The sequence below is a fragment of the Protomyctophum bolini genome (assembly GCF_963924005.1).
Source record: "Protomyctophum bolini genome assembly, chromosome: 7".
Lineage (NCBI taxonomy): Eukaryota > Metazoa > Chordata > Actinopteri > Myctophiformes > Myctophidae > Protomyctophum > Protomyctophum bolini.
In genome coordinates this window covers 22,999,987-23,018,594 of record NC_137868.1, presented here as the reverse complement: position 1 = coordinate 23,018,594, position 18,608 = coordinate 22,999,987, and the positions used below count along the sequence as shown (strand labels likewise).

General features: G+C 41.4%; 1 protein-coding gene across 1 annotated transcript; it reads left to right on the top strand.

The window, feature by feature from the left end:
* Positions 1–5,569: 5,569 nt before the first annotated feature.
* bcan (brevican) lies at positions 5,570–18,476 on the top strand (the record flags this gene model as incomplete). The annotated part of the gene is made up of 13 exons (XM_080768241.1): positions 5,570–5,648; positions 6,581–6,973; positions 8,808–8,982; positions 9,267–9,394; positions 9,577–9,870; positions 10,870–11,484; positions 11,789–13,036; positions 14,283–14,387; positions 15,105–15,263; positions 15,937–16,019; positions 16,789–16,933; positions 17,107–17,289; positions 18,349–18,476. Exons 1-13 carry the CDS (start codon positions 5,573–5,575, stop codon positions 18,474–18,476), a joined length of 3,732 nt encoding a protein of 1,243 aa, XP_080624367.1. The 5' UTR covers positions 5,570–5,572.
* Positions 18,477–18,608: the final 132 nt, after the last annotated feature.

Genomic DNA, 18,608 nt, shown 5'->3' with positions numbered 1-18,608 from the left:
TGGTGGTCGTTCCTCGCTATGATAAAGGAAGGGAATACAGCTGCAGGGACCGTACACTCGTTTAAAAATCCAGGATTTTAATTTAACTCTGACAATGCCAAAATTGGTTCATGCAATGAGGCTCAACAAAGATCTTTTGTATCCCATAATCATGAGAGAAAGTTTGATCAATCATTTAAATATCAGACGAAGCAGTATCTGGGTGTTCATCATTGCGCAGGTGATATGTCTGTAATAAGCACACCAAGCTTTACTGACGTAATTCATCATTTAGAAATCACTGGTTCTCAAAGTGTGGTCCAGGGACCCCCAGGGGTCCTTGAGGAGGATCCAGGGGTTCCCCAGCTAAATTATTGAAAGGTAGGAACCAAATGGACCCTTATGGGTCTGTAACTCCAAGAATGAACAAATGTTTGGTTCCATTTGTACATCCTCAGAGTTAAATTAATTTGTTTTACTGTGCATATTAGTATCCCAGAAATAACTAGAAAAAGTGCCCCTTGGCCTCGGGGCACAGGTCTCCGCCAGGCCAGGTCAGGGTGTGGCCTCCTGGTGGTGCTATAATAGGCCAATGTGAAAAGGATGCCATTTATTTTTACGCCTTCGATGGCAATTGGACGATTTAAGGGTATTTTGTTCCAAAATCTGTTTTGCAAAAATCCACCTGTTGGTAGCGCTTTAACAGGCCAATGTGAAAAGGATGGGATACATTCCTCAGCCTAGTAGGAAAGTACGTGAAAGATTTCACGTAAATTGCACGCTGCGTTCATGATTTGAGGCTTTTGTTCCAAACCTGCAAACTTTTAATGCCAATTATGATGGAATATGAAATATCAGACAGATCCATCTTGAGCACATGACTATAGAGATACTGTGTAATGATTTGCGGGATTTTTGGACAGAATCTGGAGGAGTAATATCAACAAATGTGTTTTACAAAAGTCTGCCTCCTGGTGGCGCTATAAAAGGCAGATGTGAAGAATGCAGGTCAAAGGTTTGTCCTTGGCCTCTAGGGAGTGTGCATGCAACGTTTCACGCAGATCGGTGCAGTTATAGGTAAAAAAGGTGAAAATCTGCCTCATGGTGGTGCTATAACAGGCCGTTGTGGAGAATTTGGGGCAGAGGTTCATCGTTGGCATCCAGGGAGTGGGTGCAAAGTTTGTCATCGACCGGGTTAACGGTGCCGGAGATTAGCTGGTAACGGACGGACGGACACACACGGACACACTACGGACGGATGGACGGACCGAGTGCAAAACATACTCTCTCCCCATGCCTTCGGCCTGTTGGAGAAAAAATAAATATAAGACATTACGTTTCATACTGTATGCCATTTGAGATATACATATATATATATATATATATATATATATATATATATATATATATATATATATATATATATATATATAAATGGCCATGGCCATGGTCCATGGCCTAATGCATACAGTATGAAACTCAGTGTGCTTGAAATTAAAAAGGTTGAGAATCACTTATCTAGATAAGGTTCTCAACCTTTTCAGGCCACGACCGCTCAAAATAATCACATTTGAACTGGGGAGTGGGGACCCCCCAAAATAACCACCCTCACAAGGGGTGTCATACATTAGTCCAATGTACCAATAGTCCCACATATGTGGCCGGTTACGACTCACCCGTGGCTTCTGCGTGCGGTTAGGGTTAGGGGTATGCCTGGTTAGTTGAGGCATTAAACATTAGTTTGACTCGATTCCACAGATACATTTGTGAAAACATCGCGGTGCAAGACGTTGTGAGCTTTGTAGATTGGCTATTTTCTCAAATTTTGCCATGTTCTTCTTTTTTTTTGCCATGTTCTTCTTTGACTGTATTAAAAATGTCTTAAAAGTCATTACGTTGTAACTTTAGAAATGTGCAGATACCCTGTATACTGTATATTGGTTTGTTTACTGTTGAGTGAGAAAACATTGTTGCACAATAAGCTAATCATATTTCACCAAAATTATTTGGTGAAAATAGTGAAAATAGTCCATATACAAGCTCACAATATGTGGCGCGTGTACTTTTATGCTTCTTATACTGCTTCTGCTTCTTATACTTTTCTATTTGCCTCTTTTATTTCTGAAAATATTGAATACATTCTCTCTCTCTCTCTCTGTTTCTGGCACAACAGCGCCCCTACTGGTACTAATAGTCATACTCGTGCTCGCGGACACATAGGTACATAGGTGAACACGGACATTGCTGTTCCTTGGAGTGGTTGCACCACTCAAAGAAGGATAATTACTCACGACCCACAAAAATACATACTATATGCGACCCAAAAATGTGTCCTGACCCATTGTTTGGGAATCACTGATATAGATAGTAGTTGTCCATCCCATCTTACCATTTTTTCACTCCATCACCATCACTGTTGTAGTTCTCTCAAGCCTCAAGTGACCTTTCCTGGCGAGCAAGCGATTCAAATCTCCTTTGGATCCTTTCTTTTGTCTCAAGGTGAAGTCATTGTGTATTCTGTCCACTTGTGATGCCTGTCTAAGCACTTCTGAGGTTGCCTGGGATCTATCCTCTGCCTCCTCTTTGTCCCCAGAGGAAATCCACTGTATCTCTCTCTCTCCTTGGCATATGGAAATGTGTTCATGGCAGGAGGCCATACGGCTAGCCCGGCTGGCAACATGGTTTGTCTGTTTGTGAGAGAGGGATATAGAGAAAGTAAGAGCAAGAAAAAGATAGAATTTAGGACATGGATCTGGAAATGATTAAACTAGTTTCGATTTTTGGAAAGTTGTTCAGGAATTAAGCCCATCCATTTAGCCTTTTAGTTATGAAAATGTTACTGGACACTTGACAGTTAACATAGGCCTATGAATAATAACACTATAAAACAGCCTTTGATTTGGAATTGTAGTGATAGTGCTGGATAATTCACTCTCTGAGTCTCAATAACTTGTCTGTTTGCCGTTTTGTATAATAGCAATGATCCAGACTTCAAGATCACGATGCAAGAGATGCCTCTGTCAAGGGTTGAACAGATACATTAAACTAATGACCGCTGCTTGCACACAGTGGAACATTGGTGACATTTTTACATTTTGAAACCAGAGTAATTATTTATTAATCCCTCTTTGATTAGAAAAGTTGTTTTGCTGAAACCATAACCCCAGGAAATTCTCATTGCCCTAACTTTGTGACTTTCCAATTAAATGTTGCTCTAACAAGGGGCAACGATGACAAGACAAGTAGACTTTGACTGAATAATAACCTGACTGATCTACAAGACAAGATAGAATATTGGGCAAAGTAACATTTGGGTTTTGTAACCAAGACCGCAATTCTTTTTAGCATGATTTCTCTAACTAACGCCTGCCATACTGCCATACTCACTGGAGGCCTTTATTGACTGTACCTGTTCGTTTTCCAGTTTCTTGCTTTGAGACACAGGTTATAGTGACACTGGGAGACTGGAAGTAAATGAGATCTCAGGCAGTGAGATCACTGAGATGTGAGATAAGTGTGTCATTTTGTAATGACATTTTGTAACGACTTAATTGACAAAGTCTTTGTAAAAAATTCTAGCCTGTTTTTATGCCCATATATGGAGTTCTTTGTCAGACATGCCCAAATATGGAGTCTATGCAGATGTCAGAACATATTTGTGACCAGCTGCATATGGAGCCTGGGCAGGGGCCCTGTCCAGAGCCCATAGATGGGTGTATTTGATGAATTTAATTATTTTGGATAATGATGGTGGTGCCAATACTGATGGTGGAAGGGGATGTTTGGAATTGACAAATAACAGTTTTATCAATTTTAACAAGTTCAAAGGACTCTTTCATTACTCTCAAAGTGTTTTGGTGAAATCGAAATTCGAATCACTCTCTGCCTGCTCTCAATGCCTTGCTAATGCCAGCTGGAAAACTGTTCTGAAAACTCTCATTCTCTCTGACAGACACACACACACACACACGCACGCACGTGCCCACGTACACACACACAAACACACAAACACACACACACACACACACACACACACACACACACACACGCACGCACGCACGCACGTGCGCACGCACACACACACACACACACACACACACACACACACACACACACACACACACACACGCGCACACGTCTTTTATTTTGGAAAAACAACTTTCATAATAGTATATTGTCTTTATGAGTGTTTAGCCACTTAACCTGGTGTCCAAGCCATCCATATTTTGGGTATGTCATTATAATAGGCAAAATAAATCTAAAGAATAAATGTTTAAGATATTTTCTCTGATAATCCAGGAATTCTGCACATAATAGTTTGATAGAGCCCTAGAAGCATATAGCACATTCATATATGGGCACAAAAGGGGCCAGGTCCACATATACAGTAACAGCGGGACAGACACACAGACAGACAGACAGACAGACAGACAGACATGATCTGCAGGGTCTCAGCTGCGTTCGCTTCCCGCGTTTGCGCGTCTTACTGGTATAATACACAGACACATGATTGCGAATGCAGTGAGCACTTACTATGAGACCTAGCAGATCATGTCTGTGTGTGTGTCTGTCCATGTCTGTCTGTGTGTGTGTCTGTCTGTCTGTCTATCTGTCTGTCCCGCTTTTGTGCCCATATATGGAGCTGAGTGATTACGTCACCATGACTCAGCCATAACCATATAAGGAGTCCCATGAGACCTAGCAGATCATGTCTGTCTGTGTGTGTGTCTGTCTGTCCCGCTTTTGTGCACATATATGGAGCTGAGTGATTACGACACCATGACTCAGCCTTAACCATATAAGGAGTCCCCAAAGCAGCTATACGTCCAAAACCCAAATATGTACGAGCTGCGTTCGCTTCCCGCGTTTGCGCGTCTTACTGGTTACTGTTCATTGGTTTAATGTGTGGATATAGACTACCATAAATGATTCAATTTCATTTTCATTTTGAATTATGAATTGATTAAACTGAAGACTCAATTGACCTCAACCCTGTCCTGCAAAGTGATTAATCACTATAAGCAAAGCTAAATTCTGCAACAGCACTTCAATAATCCTGAAAAGATATAAATCAATGTGAAAGAAGGATATCCTGTATGCTGTGAGGCATGCATATCTTCATTGTCTGAGCATTGACATTACCAGCGATGGATAGATTCATCACTTTATGATCCAGCCAAAACAGCAGTACCAATGGTTTTTGACTTTGGGTGTGTGATGAAAGTCAGTCCTTGCCACTATCCAGCAATAAACTCCCAGTTTGATAAATGGCTTTAAGCATCAATCAATATGTTTTGTTTTTAATCATACCCGTAGCTCCAAACATTCGTGCTACTATTGGGGCACTCTGGAGGTTTTTCTTTGTCCGTTTTGTGGTGTAACTTTTTTTAGCTAAAAAAGCTAATCGGTTTAATCGATTATAAAATAAAAATAAGATAATCCATCCCTAAATTGGATATGTCATTATATTTATACGTAGGTGAAAAGTTGAAAATAGCTACATTTCTCAACAGCACATGCACATCGCAATGCGACGATGCATGTAGAGCTTTGTCTCTTAATGAACTCCCTCTCTTTTCAACACAGATTGGACATGCTCCTCTCTCTGCTGCTGTGTGCCATCTGTCTCCTCGTCCTACCGTCCTCCTCTACCGCCAACCAAGAGTCAGGTACACACCTTGTTCTCCTTCCCTCCTCGCTGCCACTGACGCCTGCATCAAGTAATCTATTAAATCAATCATACGTGACCTCTGACTTATAAGGGTACAGGGTGCAATTTAATAATTTCCTATCACCCGTTGTTTTTGCTGACGCACACACTCTGGAAGCCCTTTTCATGGGTGTGACTTTTACTGGAGGAAATCAAGGTTATGCACCCAAGAGGACCAACATAGTGTCTCATCTTTTGCAGTTTCCTGCAAATGGAGCCCATTCTCCAAAATGATTACCAGAGGCCAGAGGTGTCATCATAATTAGTTTAGTTTGCTATAATAGTTTTGTTTCAGTTGGTATAACAATCGTTAGGTATATCTATGCTTTATTCCAACTCATTGCATGACTGGTGAGATTAGATTATTAGATTTTATTTGTCATTCATGTGGGGGAACAAAAACAAAGCGGCACCAACTGATAATCAGCAACCGTAAACCAATTTATAGAATTCTAGAATAGTGACTGGTTAGTTGGGATGAAAACCAGGCTTAAGTTTCCTCTGTATGGAAAACCTGGTGTGACGTGGGGTTAATTATGATGATGATGATGATGATGATGATGATGATGATGATGATGATTATTATTATTATAATTATATAATACCCCAAAATAATATTATCATCATTATGCTTTCATTAAGTAAGCTGCACTTATTTCAGCTGTGACTAAAGACCCATGTTGCCCTTTGGCCCTTTGTTTAATGGGTATTCCTACTTAACTCCTGTCATTGTCATCGACGCAGGATTATTCATATCCATATTTCATTTTCATGTTTAAAAAAATATATATACAGTGTCACGCAAAAGTAGCAAAACTACCCAAACTAGCCGATAAAACAAATTTTGGGAAACTGTAAAAATATTTAACCCTGTCAATCTCAACTCCCCAGATGATTCAAAACTTCTCCATGTGACGATTCCCACCACCCGGCCCGTGTTAGCTGTGTTGGGGGACTCACTGACATTACCCTGCCTGGTCTCTCTGTCCCACCCACCGCCATCTCCCTCCACAAGCGGCCGGCATGCCGTCCTAACACTCCCACGGGTCAAATGGAGTGTCCTGACCCAGGGCCGTGAGATGGAGATTCTGGTTGCCCGCGGTGACAGGGTGAAAGTCAACGAGGTCTACAAAGACCGTGCCTTCCTGCTCAATTATGCCTACTCCCCAGCCGATCTCACTCTGCAACTGGACCGTTTAATGTACAACGACACAGGCTTCTATCGCTGTGAGGTGCAGCAGGGCCTAGAGGATGCTGATGATGTGGTACAGGTCAAGGTCAAAGGTGAGATTATGGGCGAAGGTTAGAAGCAAACTTTTAGTTACAGTAGTTAGCATTTTTCCATTCACTTGAAGAAGATTTTAGTTCCTAAACCACTGTTGGGCTGGTGGTATTGCTAATTTCCTACTTTGCGTTACATTCAATGAACTTGTCCTATTCCAGAGCTGTTATGAATACTCATGTTAGAGAAAAATGGGTCTATATAGGTAACCAATTGATAATCATTTACAATTACAAACAATCTCCAGTTGTAATGCAATACTTTTGTCACACAATTGTGATGACAAAGATAACATTGCATATTGTGGTACTGTTACTGTACATTTTTATGACATCTTATGCTACACTCTCCATTAAAAAGTAGTGTTCCCTTTCCACTTACCAGTGACAATCCAGGCTCACACTTAATTTACAGACAGTATAATATTAATGACCAGGGTATTCAAATACAGTAAAAGAAAAAAAAGAAAAAAATCTACAGAATTCAGTGTAAATATAGAGTAAACAACAATGCAACGTTTCATCCTCCCTGAGTTGACATTTAACAATAAAAACAAGATACCATATAACGTAAGACAAAATACAAGGTAAAAACAGAATATGAAACAATAACAGATGCAGTTTAGATAAATCCAGCTACTGTTGCTAACTAAATTAAGATCTGCTGTGCTGGTCAACGCATATAGTAGGCCTACGAGTGAAAAGTGACGTCGTGTTGGTCATGGAAGTACGTGAATGACTCAAGGTCAAGTGTCCTGCAAAAGACAGTCAATGCTGTACCTCTGACATTTCTGTCTTTATCATGCAATACACACTCCACTATGATGAATGGGTTGTCTTGTTCCATACCTTTTCCAAGCAATAGATTATAGATCCACTGGCTAGAGTCATTTGTGACCCAATAAATCAGAAACAAATCTGTTGCTTGCAGTATAACCACAGACCACAGTATCATACACATACAGTATACTGTACTGCGGGGGTGGGGGTGTTACACTGCATTTTTGTGATGTATACTGTTTTGCTGTGGTTTGAAAACTTTATGACAAGCATAATCCTGGATTTGAATGTTAGAAAGACATTTCCTTAAAGATATAATCCTGTAGAACTTATTTTAATTAATAAAACTGTATGATAGAGTATGTTAATACAATATCTAGTCTAGCACCCTAACCCTGATTTTTTTTTTTAAATAAACAGATGTAAAGCAGATGTAAAATAATTCAGACGCTGTTACAATTCTCGGTCAAGAGAGACATACAACTTACAGAATTAAGCTTTAATGTGCAACTTTGGTATGGTTAACTAAAATACATTTTGTTATGTTTTATTATTGACTTACAGGTATTTTGTTATATATTTATTTATTATGAACCCTTCATTTGCAGTTCATGCTGCCTATATATTTTTTTTTAACCCTGATGAAGGCAGCATGGAATGGGAAACATTTGTCTCTTTTAATTCATGTGTAGTGTAGCTTTTATTATTGAAAACGGAAACAAAATCGGCACACTGCAAAGTAGTTGACCTTGGTACATTTGGGTGTTCACCCTTTCTTAACCCAATCCAAGCCAAGGAACGACAGGTTACGTTTTAAGCACTATAACCCCCTGTGCCAGGACGTAAATTTTTTTCTTAAAAAAATAATAAAATAGAAACGCTGGCAACTGGTCTGAGTTTCTATTGTAGTGTACTGGCATGGATTGTTTAAGCAGTTTCAATTCTATTTCTTAGTCCTGCAGCCGATCAACATTTTTTGATGTGCTGTAATTTTATTATAACTGTATTATTCACATATACATCCAGAATGCATACTATTCTGGGTTTGTGTTAACAGGGGTGGTGTTCCACTATCGCGATGCTTCAAGTCGGTATGCCTTCACCTTTGAACATGCTAAAAAGGCCTGTGAGGATATTGGGGCTCAAATTGCGACCCCAGAGCAGCTTCTGGCAGCATACCAGAGTGGATATGAGCAATGTGATGCAGGGTGGCTCTCAGACCATTCAGTGAGGTAAGGCGTCTAGTAGTGAGTGGCTAAAGTACCATCCTCATGTGCCTGATAAGGAGGACTGAGAGAGCCACTCTGCCACTTGATAACTGAGTTTGAAATGTCTTTAGTTCAACATTGTAATGACAATACACAGATAAAGTAATTCCATTGCATGGTTAAGTGGGTAGTTCATGTCAATTTGTTCTCATACAGTAAGTGGATTTTGTGATAAGCTGAATAACATGGAGTATCATGCAATAGAACTCTTGGTGTTTTAATGGTGTGCATCATCATTTCCACTATAGATATCCAATACAAATGCCAAGAGAAGGTTGCTTTGGAGACATGGATGGACTGCCAGGAGTGAGGAACTATGGGTTGTTGGAGCCCGATGAGCTGTACGATGTGTACTGTTATGTAGAGAATATTGACGGTAATGAACATCACAAATGTAACTTTTGATCACACCCTGATTTTAACAGATTAGCCAGAATACAACAAATAAATCGATGGAATAATTGTAATAACAAACAAATTAGCATAATCATTTAGTACAGTACATGCATTACTCAAGCCTCAGATCATTGCAATGCAAAGTATCCCCATTTTCATTAGGGGAAGTGTTCCATGGATCCGTACCCCAGCGTTTCACCCTATGGGAAGCAAAGGATTATTGTCAGTCTGAGGGGGCTGAGCTTGCTACTACAGGTCAACTGTATGCTGCCTGGAATGACGGCCTGAACCACTGCAGTCCGGGGTGGTTGGCAGATGGAAGTGTGCGGTACCCTATCGTCACCCCAAGAGAGCGCTGTGGTGGGGGTGAGCCTGGGGTCAAAACTGTCTATCGCTACAGCAACCAGACAGGTTTCCCCGAAGCCCATTCTCTACATGACGTCTACTGTTTCCGGAGTAAGAGAACATTACTGCTGTTTATAGCTGCAATAGTTGAATTGAATTTCTTATGCTGACTGACAATGTTCTAACTTCTGACAATTAGGTGGTATTAGCAGGTACTTTTATGTAGTCAAGACACAATATAGGCCATGGCCATTTCCACCTAACTACATTTAGCATTTTCTTCAAAATACACTGTTTTCTACTTCTACACAAATTATTACACATTATCGTAGTGCAATGAATAATTCAATTTTTTCATATTCCATTAAGCTATGATTCCCTTCCAAAGTTTGTGGGACGGGCCTATTTTATTAAAAAAAAACCTGACCCGATCTACCTTACCTACCCCACATTTGAATTGCATTGCACACTTTTCTAGTTCTGTGATATATCCATATTATGCACAGATACCAGCCTCTTCCATTTAGTTTGTCTATAATTATAATAGCATTGACCTACAACATGCTCCTGTGGTAAAATTTGGTTTCAGCTCAACCCAGCTGATTTCTGCCCACAAGGAACGCAGATCAGTTAAGGGTTAGGTGTCTTGCTCAAGGACACCTTGCTGGCCAGGCCTGGAATTGAACCTGGGGCAACTGGGGTCTGTGTCTCTCACACCATTCTGCTATGCCACATTATGAGGAGTCTCCAAACAACACAGAGCCAATACCAATTTCACTCCCATGAAGTGTTTTTATATTCCATACTGGCTTCAAAAATGTATTGAGAAGGGCCTACTTCTTGCAAAAAAGCCATTATATCATGTAATCACATGTTGAGTGGCCTCTATAGAGCGGACCTTCAGAAGTACTTCTGCCCATAGGGCCACACAAATGTGTAAAGCCCTGACTAGGCAACCCTGCCTGGTGGAGATTTGTTCTCTTGAGGTGCACACTTTTCTAGTCCAGATTATATCCAAAATGGTGTTCATCCCAGATTAGCAGCAAGAGATCAGACATCAGACCTTGAATACTGACAAATAACTTTCTTCTTCTTTATGGATTATTCCAGGCAATAGTGGACCGTACACAGAATCCACCAAGGATTTCATGGCCACAGAACCAGAGGACATTGGCCAGAACATTGTTTCCCAGACTAATCCTTTGCAGGAGGTCATTCCCAGCCAGGTGACAACCAAGGACACCTGGGAGGAGAAGGACGGAGAAGAGAGTGGTGAGAGTGGTGAACCACCAGAGTCTCACATGGAAACAGCCGATATTAATACAACACCTGGAGCTGGCACAACTGAACTGTATGACATCTCCCCACAAGGAAGTGGGGAAGAGGATCACACTGTAGATGACCATCTGGAGCATACCACTGAAAGTTATGATGCTTCAGGAAGCCCAGATGAGGCTATTACTGTTGGCGCGGAGGAGACACCAGTAGCAGCTACTGAAGAGGAACTAGACACCCACACAGCCACTTTGATCCCATACCTTGATATCACTACACCACCAGACCACCTTCTAACAGAGGAGCATTCTGGGGAGCCGAGTGTGGATCTTAGCCCAGATGAAGACACAGACTTGCTGCATTCATCTGTCACTGCTACTGAAGACACAGGGGATCATATAAGCCCAGACCACGATGCCAGCTCTGGACTGATCCCTACGTCTGAATACAGTGAGTACATAGATTGCAATTATGTACTCACAGTAAGAATTGAGAATAGAAATGCTAATCCACTTACTAGTACTATATTGAGTAGTTTTACAGTTTGTCATATTTGATCACTCTATTGGTGATTTTATTGCTTTACACAGCGGAATCTTAAGAGCGTAAAAATACAGATAGAACCATAATGGTCCATTTTAGTTAGTTCAATTAACACTCAGGACATTACTGTGCAGACTTTGACTGTGAGAAATTGTTATTTTACTTTACACTGGATATGTTTACATTTGCAACACAACTTCTTTCATTACAGGTTACTACCCCACTCAAGCATCAGGTGAAACAATAGAATCCTCCACCCTGGTTGAGCACAGTGAAATGGAACCAGATGTTGCCACTAACCCAACAGACATAGCAACAGAAGAAACCATCACTGTCACCTATGAGTCAGACCCCAGTGAACTTGTGACCTTGTTTCCTCCTGGAGTAGAAGTGAGCTCCCAAGGTGAGCATGTCACTATTATCCCAGAAAGCGGCACGTCATCTGACATCTACCCTGTGGAAGTAGTCCTGGTGAAAGTAGAGAAGGAGGTATTAGGTGGAAGCCCTGAGCTACTAAATGTCGAGGAGAGTGGATATAGTGAAAGTGAGGGGAGTGGGAAGGAACACAAAGAGCCAGACTCTGGAGATGAGCATGCTGAATCAGGTGAAGGGTCAGCTGAATCAAGTGAGAGCTCAGGGGTCAACGGCATAGATGGAAGTGAGACTGAGTCTGGCACTGATACACCCTCTACTGCAATAGAGATCACACTGCTCCCTGCCATGACCTTAACCCCTAGCTGGGGGCTAGAGCCTTCCCCCACTGTACCACAGGAATCTCGCTCAGATCTGGGTTACAGTGAAGAACCACCCATTCCAGCTGTTACTGAAGAACCACCCATTACTGAAGAACCAGCTGTTACAGAAGATTTACCCATAACTGAAGAACCAGGTGTTACTGAAGAACTACCCATTACAGAAGAATCACCTGCTAGTGAAGAATCATACATTACTGAAGAATCACCTGTTACTGAAGAACTACCCATTACTGAAGAATCACCTGTTACTGAAGAATCACCTGTTACTGAAGAATCACCTGTTAGTGAAGAATCATACATTACGGAAGAATTACCTGTTACTGAAGAACTACCCATTACTGAAGAATCACCTATTAGTGAAGAAGCACTCATTACTGAAGAATCACCTGTTACTGAAGAACTACCCATTACTGAAGAATCACCTGTTAGTGAAGAAGCACTCATTACTGAAGAATTACCTGTTACTGAAGAACTACCCATTACTGAAGAATCACCTGTTAGTGAACAAGCACTCATTACTGAAGAATCACCACTACCCGTTACTGAAGAAGAAGAGGTCACTGCAGAGAGCCCCACCACACCAGCACCAACAGAACAACCAGTGGATCACACTGAGGATTTTGAAGAGAAGAGGTCAGCAGCAGCCACTGCTGCTTCACTGCCTGCTAGCAGATCATCTGTTGTGAGACAGGGGGGTGTTTCAGGTAATACATTAATGCATCATACATATTGTTACATTTGTGCACATGTGGCAGTAAATCTTACTTCACTATTTTGGTGAGGATTTTGGTTTTCCTTCCATACTGCCTAATTAACATTTGTTGACTCAGTAGAGCAGATGGATTAGTTTCCTGGGGTTAATCCTGGGAGACAAACACGCAGCATGATCTCAACATGATTTATTGTGATACACATCATATGCTTGATCAGCTGGATATTTATGACTCAGCCTGAACATAATATTGAAAAAGAAAAGGTCATAGTGCATATTGTACAGTAACAGCTTCTCTTTTTATCTCTACACCTTAGTGAGGACACAGGACACATTATACTAATATTCACCATGTCTATTAGCTTTGAACATAATTATTAATTCAGTCAGACAACTCACGAATAGATTTAACCAATATTTATTAGAGAATGAGAATACAAGTGTTCATACAATATTAGACTTGGCGTTCGGCTCTGCTGAATTTTCTCCCTGCTCGGCATCACCTTCGGCATCACCATCGTAAAACATTAAGAGCAGGGAGATAGATATACAATAAAACCACCATGGGGAGCATAAATAACAGAGCCCACCGGTGGTGGTGGGAGCAAACATCACATAACCAGGAACCATATGCAGAGGAAGGCAGGAAGAGCATGCAGACTCGTGAGTTTAAGTAGCCCGCCCAATTGGTCAGCTGACTGCCACATCAGTAATTGATGTGTGGGACTTGCACACGCTTATACACCCACATAGTAATGCAGCGTTAACCCCTTGAGTATAGTATGCGCCTTTGAGCATGGCATGAACCCCCTTGAGTATGTCTGCCTGAACTAACTCTGCAGGCTACGCATCATATAATCAATATAACTATCAAGTCAGGTATTGCTTTATTGATCTGAAACATCTTCTAGAGATTGATAGTTGTCAATGCTGTAGTAGTTTGTATAGGAAAATTGGTAGGCTACTAAAATTAGGTCATGGCTCCCTCCAGTGGCAAATAGCTGTAGTAACATGCAAAGGGAGCCTTCAAAGGGAGCATTTGAAGGCTGTTATTCCATTGTGTTCATCATTCAGTTTTTCTAAGATATAACTAACTTATCAATGATATAGTTTGAGAAGCTGAGATAAATTCAAGTAGCAACAAACATTGTGGAACATATGTATCCTTTGGAGTACATTTACTAACTGCCCAGACTGCCCTCTCATAATATGTTTAAAGTAACATTATTATGCTTTAGATTCCTGTTCTGAAAGCCCTTGCTTGAATGGAGGCACTTGTGTGGATGAGGGTTTAACAAGATGCCTTTGCCTGGCCAGCTATGGAGGAGACTTTTGCCAAATAGGTGCAGTATTGTCATTATCTTTCTTTAACCTAAATCTTAATAAAAAATGTCCCTGATTTGACTGAAGTGGATATAACACGTCTTAACAACTGACTGGACTTACTTTCTCTTTCCCCTGTAATGTTCTCTCTCACGCTCACCTTTTCTCTGTCTTCCGTATTCATAGGCTTAGACTCCTAAGAATGCATAGAACCTGCATAGCACCCCCGTAACAACCCCAAGAAATCAATGTTCAAACATTTTCATTGAATAAAATGTATTGTTCCACTGTGTGACATTAGCTGGTCCTATTATTAATAGGACCCCCCCCCCCCAGGCAATATGTATTAACAACTATCCAACCTAATAACTAGAATAGTTTTGGGATCGATTGTGATTATGAGGCATGGGGTTATGGGGCTGTTTATAATTCAGATTACATAAAAGTTTGAATTCTTTCCAACTTGATTCTGGGAAAAAGTGACAGACCTACCGCAGACATTGCAGCATGCATATTTATAACATGTGTTTGCCCATATTCATGAACAGTCGCTGATTCTCGCCTGCGCAATTGTCGTTTTGGTCAAGTAGAAGCTAGGTGTAGCCTACGAATATTTTCACGGTCTTCACGCGTGACAAGCAGCAGTCAAGTTCCCCCTTAGCACTCCCAACTAAAATGTGCTCGCGCCGGTACTGTCTTCTGTATTCCTCTCTTTCTTCCTACCTACTGTACCTTAGAGCTGGAGGCATGTGAGCCAGGCTGGGAGAAGTTCCAAAGCTTCTGTTACCGTCACTTTACCAAGCGACAGAGCTGGGAGGTAGCTGAGCAGCACTGTCGCATGTGTGGAGGTCATCTGGTGTCTGTCAATGGCCCTGAGGAGCAGGACTTCATCAATGGTACAATGATTGACAAAAAGTGTTTCACATTCATTATTTAAAAAGTCATTACCACGCACGCACACACACACACACACACACACACACACACACACACACACACACACACACACACACACACACACACATACACACTCATGAATGTATATATGTATGTATACCTACCTATCTGAGGATCTCATGCTGCTCAGTGGAATGTTACTTGATAAAGGTCCTGCAGTAGCTACCTGCAGGTCCATGCCACCCTCACAAACACATTTCCTACTTGATCCTGTATAATAAGTTAACCCAAGTTATCTGTGAGACATTTTGTCAGGGATTGTGTTAGGTTTCTTTGTAGTACAACACTAAAAGGTGTGTGGTCTATAGCAGACACAACAATTATGTTTTATGTCTCGTTTCTCACTGGCAATGAGATAATTATCTTGCATTCCTTTGGTGGTTTGAATGGTGCTTTGGCATTTCTGCGGGTGGCTGTTATGGTTTGTATTGTAAAGCTTCCATGCATAGTATGTGCAAAAGTGTATAGTTATTTTCAAGTACTTGGGTAATGATTGATTGATGGCACAACATTTCGCATTTATAAAGATAAAACATATATTTATGTTCTATATATTACAGTCTTACCACACACTTGTTTCTTCATTCTCTCCTTTCATCTGTCTATTTCTAGACAACTACAAAGAATACCAGTGGATTGGGTTAAATGACAGAACCATAGAGGGAGATTTCCGTTGGTCCGACGGGAACCCTCTGGTGAGTGTGTCTGACTCACAAATACTTCCACTTGGAGCCTAGCTCTCAATGTCACAACCATAGACTGTAAAAAATATGGACAAAGCGTTCCCCGGGTCTAACATGAACGTAAAATGAAGCCTATCAGTCCTTGAATTGTAAATCACCATCTTTCTAGATCCGTTTGGGCCCAGCTGGCCCATTGGCTGGCCCAGACAACGAGGCGGGACTTCCCCCCTTCTTCTTAGTTGGTTTTTATTTTGACTCGAGTGGGTGGGGAATCCTGATCATAGACTGTAACGGTAGCCACGCCCCTCAGAACATACGCGACTTCGGTCATTTTTTTAAATAAATGGGACCATCATTTTCCAAAAAGAATATTATGACATTAGAAATGAGACTTTAAACTAGTGACTGGAAGCAGAAAGTATTCATGACCATGTTTATTAAGGTAATACAGTCTAGGTGAAGTTGGGCCCAAATACATGGGCCCAATGACAGCGCCACAACAGGCCATTATATGAAATCCAGGAAATCCCGATTTCCTCAGTGGCTTCACAAAATATCTGTCTGACTGCCCCCCTGTTCACAACGCACAGTGCTATGTGCTTTCAGCAAATAGATTTGGTGTAGAGGTGGGGGAAAAGGACCAGACCAAGTATATAGCCCTGGGGGACCCGGTCAACTAAGTATATAGTTTAATTGGTTAATTATCTTAATTATACTGCAAACTCAGTGCATTAGTTTCTCTTCTCTTCTCTCCTCTCATCTTCTCTTCTCTTCTACATAGCTGTATGAAAAGTGGTATAGGGGACAACCTGACAGCTACTTCCTGTCTGGTGAAGACTGTGCTGTGATGGTGTGGCATGATGGAGGACGCTGGAGTGATGTGCCATGTAACTATCATCTGTCCTACACCTGCAAGAAGGGCACATGTGAGTTAGAATTTCTGTGATGTTGGTAAATATTTCAAATCTAAGAATCAAAGCTTTACTGCATTACTTGAATTTGACCAAGCCTTTTAGTTCGTTTTAAGTCAATGTATAGATCTTGTGTCTTGCTAAATGCTCACCTCGGTGTTTTACATTCTCGCTTTGTTTTCTACTAGCTTCCTGTGGTGAACCCCCAGAGGTTCTAAATGCTAAGGTATTTGGTAGGAAGCGGCCACGTTATGAGACCAACACACAGGTGCGTTACTATTGTGTGGAGGGCTTCCTGCAGAGACAGAACCCTGTTATCAAGTGCCTTCCAAATGGCCAGTGGGAGGAGCCTCTTATTTCCTGTACACCAAGTAAGAGAAATTACATTTTTACTTGTGGAGATGGATTACTTGTGTAAATTAACACAACATATGTAATTTAATTATTTGCTAGTTAAAACAACTAAAATGGCCTGTTACCTACGGTTCATTCAATTTGAATAGCACATAAATTGTTTGTTGAAAAGAACGGTTAGATTTTAACCTTTATGTAAACAGAGAAGTGAATAAGGGGCGGCAGGGGCAGTGGCTCAGGGGTAGAGCGGCCACTTGAGAACCGGAAGGTTCTCAGTTCGATCCCGGGCTCACCTAAATGTCTCCCTATGAGCAGGTTGGTGCCTTGCATGGTTTTCTCTGCCATTGGTGTGTGTGTGTGTGTGTGTGTGTGTGTGTGTGTGTGTGTGTGTGTGAATGTAATGTGCAATCTATGTAAAGCACCTTGCATAAAGGCGCTTCATTTTAATGAATGGGCTTTCGATTTGTGGAACCAAAAATGGCTGCCACTGCTGTGCCCTATAGATAGAGCATAGCAGTTGTGGCCATTTTGCTTACTGGACCCATAGAGATTTCTGAAGATATTTATATTAATTATTTTAAGCCTGGAACCAAGCCACCCAGGCTCAAAATGTTTCATGGCCCTGGGACATGATAAAAAAGATGCCCTGTCACCAAATGTGAAGGCAAATATAGGCAAACGGTATGGAGTAACAAAATGTTTTTTGATGGTCATTGTCACATGACTTGTGTCTAATTTGGTGGTGGGGAAATCATGTTTGCAACAACCAGTGACATTTGTAGCATTTGTGACACATTGTGACACGTACATTGTGTAAGTTAAATACAATTTGGGGCTGAGTGTCAGGATAGCCTGTTATAGCACCACCATGAGTAGGATATCCTGTTATACTGTAGCACCACCATGAGTAGGATAGCCTGTTATAGCACCACCATGAGTGTGATTTGAAAAACATTCTGTAGACAGACAGAGGCAAAAACGAATTCGCTGACCAAGGCTGTGAGGGAAGGCCGTTGGTCAAGACCCAGGTAAGTGTTACACTTACAGATATGTTGTCCTTCTATACCTTTCCTCAGCTTTAGTCCATTCAGTGGATGGAGGGCAGGCGACAGCACCTCCATACCAGAACAAACGGGTGGATATTGGAGAAACAGCCACAGAGAAAGCCCCTCCAGAATTCTGGGACATTAATTTGAATTTTTAAAATCACACTATGACCCTTCCCCCCTCCCCCCCACCCTCGTCCCTGCATTAGGTGGACCCATTAAAGCCTCGTCCCTGCATTAAGGTGGACCCATTAAAGCAATATTGTCCTACAGAAGAGTTGAGGAATCTT